Source organism: Trifolium pratense, linkage group LG1 (genome assembly GCF_020283565.1).
Source record: "Trifolium pratense cultivar HEN17-A07 linkage group LG1, ARS_RC_1.1, whole genome shotgun sequence".
Taxonomy (NCBI): Eukaryota; Viridiplantae; Streptophyta; class Magnoliopsida; order Fabales; family Fabaceae; genus Trifolium; species Trifolium pratense.
Genome location: NC_060059.1, coordinates 48,694,760 through 48,699,253, shown reverse-complemented (window position 1 = coordinate 48,699,253; position 4,494 = coordinate 48,694,760). Strand labels below are relative to the sequence as shown.

General features: G+C 34.2%; 1 protein-coding gene across 1 annotated transcript; it reads left to right on the top strand.

Moving 5' to 3' along the window:
• Nucleotides 1-290: 290 nt before the first annotated feature.
• On the top strand, nucleotides 291-4,186 carry LOC123904040 (monodehydroascorbate reductase). The gene is made up of 10 exons (XM_045953741.1): nucleotides 291-664; nucleotides 1,157-1,228; nucleotides 1,789-1,840; nucleotides 2,090-2,170; nucleotides 2,322-2,440; nucleotides 2,535-2,754; nucleotides 2,855-2,973; nucleotides 3,072-3,197; nucleotides 3,304-3,444; nucleotides 3,561-4,186. Exons 1-10 carry the CDS (start codon nucleotides 614-616, stop codon nucleotides 3,882-3,884), a joined length of 1,305 nt encoding a protein of 434 aa, XP_045809697.1. The 5' UTR covers nucleotides 291-613; the 3' UTR covers nucleotides 3,885-4,186.
• The last annotated feature ends 308 nt before the right edge of the window (nucleotides 4,187-4,494 follow it).

Sequence of the window (4,494 nt, the reverse complement as noted above, 5' to 3'; positions counted from 1 at the left end):
ATATAGTTTAGGGACCTTTTAGTTGGTTTTAATAGTTTAGGGACTAAATTGAAGGATATGAATATAGTTTAAGGACCTTTTAGTTGGTTTTAATAGTTTAGGGACTAAGTTGGTGAGAGAGTGATAGTTTAGAGACTAAATTGACTGATTACTCTTCAATTAAGTACTCAAAAATGAGTATCTCCGATGTGGATATTCTAAGTAAACAAACATCATGTCGGTACAAATGGAAAACGAATTATACTTTTGCTATGCTATATATAACAGGAAAGAATATCATTGAGAATTATGAGCGATGATATGGCTGAATGGTCTTTGAAATTTGAATGGCAATTTTGTAAAAGAAATATACGATTTTGATACTGCCCGAGAGAGTGGGGAGGTAAGTAGCAAGAACCAAATTTGCAACTGTTAATCTGCCACGTCACTACAGTTCCACGTCACTACGATTCCTTTCATACAGTGTCCATTTCCCAAAATACCCTCCAAAAATCAAAACCAAGAAACCCAATATAATGGATCTGACCAATACCAATAGCTAGTTTCATTTCGTTTCCACTGAACAAACACAGAGCCGAATTTGCAGCGATTTTCTCACATCAATCAATCAAAAATGGCGGAACACTCATTCAAGTACATCATCGTTGGAGGAGGAGTCTCAGCTGTTAGTTTCACTTCTCTTAATCCTTTCAATTTTGTATTCGTGTTTGAATTTGTTGATTGATCTTTTGGAATTCTATCGTAGATCCTTATGAATTTGCAATCTGAATTGATGATTTGATTTTTTTTAGAGTCATAAGAGAACTTAGATGATGTTTCTGTAATTGTTTTGTTGAGAGTTATAAGTTGAATTGTATTTCTTTGTGAAAACTGTGATGATCGTTATGAAGAATTATACTTAATTTTTATACTGTTTGAACTTTGAGTTTGTTGTGCTTTGAATTTAAGCGAGATTAATTTAGATAACTGTATGTGTAAAACTTTTGACACTGTTTTCCATGTGACTTTTAAAGTAGATATGATATGATTAAAGTGAAATATTTGTAATGATCCAACAATTATGATTACTTGACTGTTTACAAAATCTTTATACTGTCGTTGGTGGATATCGGTTAAATCTTGATTGAATGATTCAGATATTTTATTCAAATTGCAGGGTTATGCAGCAAAGGAGTTTGTGAACCAAGGAGTTAAGCCTGGGGAGCTTGCAATCATTTCCAAAGAAGCAGTATGTGCCTCTTATGAACTGCACTTTGCATCATATTTAAACTGTGATTTTTGTTTTTCATTTAATTTCGTAGGGTTTATAAATTTTGTTCATTCCTAATTGATTTTTATGTTTTATTTGAATTTTTTTTTTTGTTAATATACATTAAGTCTCTAGGAGACTATAAAAAAAGTATTTATTATTTTTATGTCCCTCCTTTCTCTTGGCTTTTTTATGAGTAAATGTCCATATTTGTCCTGAGAATTTAGTGATGAAACATATTAGTTCTTGAAAATGTAATTTTTACTCTGTAAGTATTGATTATGAGCCCAATATCCAGACGACAATTTTTTTTTTTTTTTTATATCCAGAGGACAATTATTTGTTCTTTAAAAAATGTAATGATCAATGTGACGAACATAGTTTTTGCATTTTTATGAATTCAAGTGTCTGTTGTATTTGTTTTTCCTTAGTTTCGTTTTTCTTTTCAAGCTTTGTTTTTGTATCATGTTTTTATCAGTTGAGCCTTGTGCAGTTATTATTGTGCTACAAATTTCCTGACCTATCTTACCTTTGTGCAGGTTGCACCTTATGAACGTCCTGCTCTTAGCAAGGCTTACCTTTTTCCAGAGTGTAAGTTACATGCTGTCTTTCGTCCTTAATTTTCCCCATTCTCTTGTGGGTTAATCTTGATAGCTACATGTTGTAATATTGTTAATTTGATTGCATTTCTTCAAATTTAGGGAAGGTTATGTTTATTTGCATTTTTCGTTAATCTTGGGCTTGTTATCTTTGATGAATTATCCTTTGAAGTTTAAATAGCAGCTTGCCTTGCTTGTTTCTCTGGATATTTAACTTAATGTTACAATTGAATTTTTGCAGCTCCTGCCAGACTTCCTGGATTCCATACCTGTGTTGGGAGTGGAGGAGAAAGATTACTTCCTGAGTGGTACAATGAGAAAGGTTAATTTGGCTTTGACCCCCCTTATTATAATTGGATGGTTTTCAGAATAAATTTTCGGTTTTGAGCTAAAGGAAGAGATAAGTAAATATTAGAATGGGATTTAACAACAGATATCTGATGTTAGATTGCAAATTAAACTGGTCATTGCAGGAGTACAGTTGCATCTCAGTACAGAAATTGTAAAAGCAGACCTTGCTGCAAAATCCCTGACAAGTGCTAAAGGAGAAACATTCACTTACCAGACTTTGGTTATTGCAACTGGCTCAACTGTAAGGCTCCTTGTTGATATTAGAGATGTTACATTCAGTGTTCATATTTCACATTCTTTTAGCACTTACTAATACTAAAAAATTAATTTTGCAGGTTATAAGGTTGACGGATTTCGGTGTAGAAGGAGCTGATGCCAAAAACATATTTTATTTAAGGGAGGTTGATGATGCTGACAAACTGTATGAGGCAATCAAAGCAAAGAAGAATGGGAAAGCTGTGGTTGTTGGGGGAGGGTACATTGGTCTGGAGTTGAGTGCAGTTTTGAGACTCAACAATATTGATGTTACCATGGTCTACCCAGAACCTTGGTGTAGTAAGTGGACATTTATAAACGTTTCTCGCTACCACTCCCACTCATATGAATGTGTGTGTACTCCTTTTCTAAACTTATATATTTTTAATCAATGTTGCAGTGCCAAGACTTTTTACTGCTGAAATAGCTGCATTCTATGAAGGATATTATGCAAATAAGGGGGTCAATATCATTAAAGGAACTGTTGCTACTGGATTCACTAGTAACTCCGATGGAGAGGTATGGTTGCATGTGATCTTGGAATACTGTCATATTATGGGATTTTAAAACTCCTAATCAAATTTAGCTTGACTTTCATCCATATGTCACTCTGTCAGGTAAAAGAAGTCAAACTAAAGGATGGTAGGGTACTGGAAGCAGATATTGTTGTTGTTGGTGTTGGAGGAAGGCCTCAAATATCCTTATTCAAAGGGCAGGTTGAAGAGGAGAAGGGTGGAATCAAGGTTAGTGAGACCATATTCTGAGGCTTGTGTCAAGCTTTAAAAAATCTTAGTTGTGATTAATAAATCTTGATATCAATATCATTGATAGCATTTGTTGTGGTTGTAGACTGATTCCTTCTTCAAAACAAATGTTTCCGATGTATATGCTGTTGGTGATGTTGCCACATTCCCTTTGAAATTGTACAACGAGGATAGAAGAGTTGAACATGTTGACCATGCTCGCAAATCAGCTGAGCAGGCTGCAAAGGTAAGCAACTTCCTTACATATTTATGCTTCTCCAGTTATGCACAAAACACATGTATCGTTTTCCCCGAGTGCCTCCTTAATCCCAAGTTCCCAACACATGTATCATTTTCATGCAGGCCATCATTGCAGCAGAGGCAGGAAAAACAGTTGAAGAGTATGATTACCTTCCATACTTCTATTCCCGTTCATTTGACCTGTCTTGGCAATTCTATGGCGACAATGTTGGTGAAACAGTGCTATTTGGAGACAACAATCCTGCATCACCAAAGCCTAATTTTGGGACATACTGGATTAAAGACGGGAAAGTTATTGGGGCCTTTTTGGAAGGCGGAAGTCCCGATGACAACAAAGCTATTGCCAAAGTTGCTAGAGTCAAACCTGCGGTAGAGGATGTGAATCAACTTGCAAAGGAAGGCATTTCTTTTGCCAGTAAAATTTAATGATGTTTCTTCAGATGGACAAATTGCTTGGTGATTGCATAGAATATAATGGTATTGGCTTCATTTTACTCTAGGTTATATCTTAGGGCATTTGTATTGCGTTTCTTTGTTTTATATATGATATGATTGTGTGGGATATGCGTTATGGTGTTTTCTACTCCATAACTCTTGTAATTTTTGTTTGTTCTGTTTACACAGACTTGATAGAGCATCTCTCTATTTCCACTGCAAGTCAAATACCAAAAAATAAACCCCTTGCAATTAAGATATTAATGGAATTTAGTTTGCTTATTGTTTTTTAATTGTGTGTCAATTACTAGTTATTGTTTTAGCTAATTATAATTTTATCTCATGATTATTATTGTTTTTGTTTTTGCTTCTGTTGTCTGCTTCTGTTGTCTGCTTAAGCAGATTGGTTTTCCTTGTATCTTGGGGTACATTATAGTACTTGTATTTTGATCATCTTTTCAGCAATATTAGTCATTTTTTAAAAACAAAAGTAAGCAACCTCTTTATGTTGATCTTCCACTTTTCTTTTTTACTTTTTCAGTTGATCTATTTCAAAGGATTTTCTGAAATTGCTTTTAATCGGACAATTTCTAATCAAAAT

Excerpts from the sequence above, each read along its gene's own strand:
- LOC123904040 (XM_045953741.1), top strand. The coding sequence starts at position 614 with ATGGCGGAACACTCATTCAAGTACATCATCGTTGGAGGAGGAGTCTCA. Across the intron at positions 2,755-2,854 it reads CTACCCAGAACCTTGGTGTA|TGCCAAGACTTTTTACTGCT; the intron begins GTAAGTGGACAT and ends TCAATGTTGCAG. Across the intron at positions 3,445-3,560 it reads CAGCTGAGCAGGCTGCAAAG|GCCATCATTGCAGCAGAGGC; the intron begins GTAAGCAACTTC and ends ATTTTCATGCAG.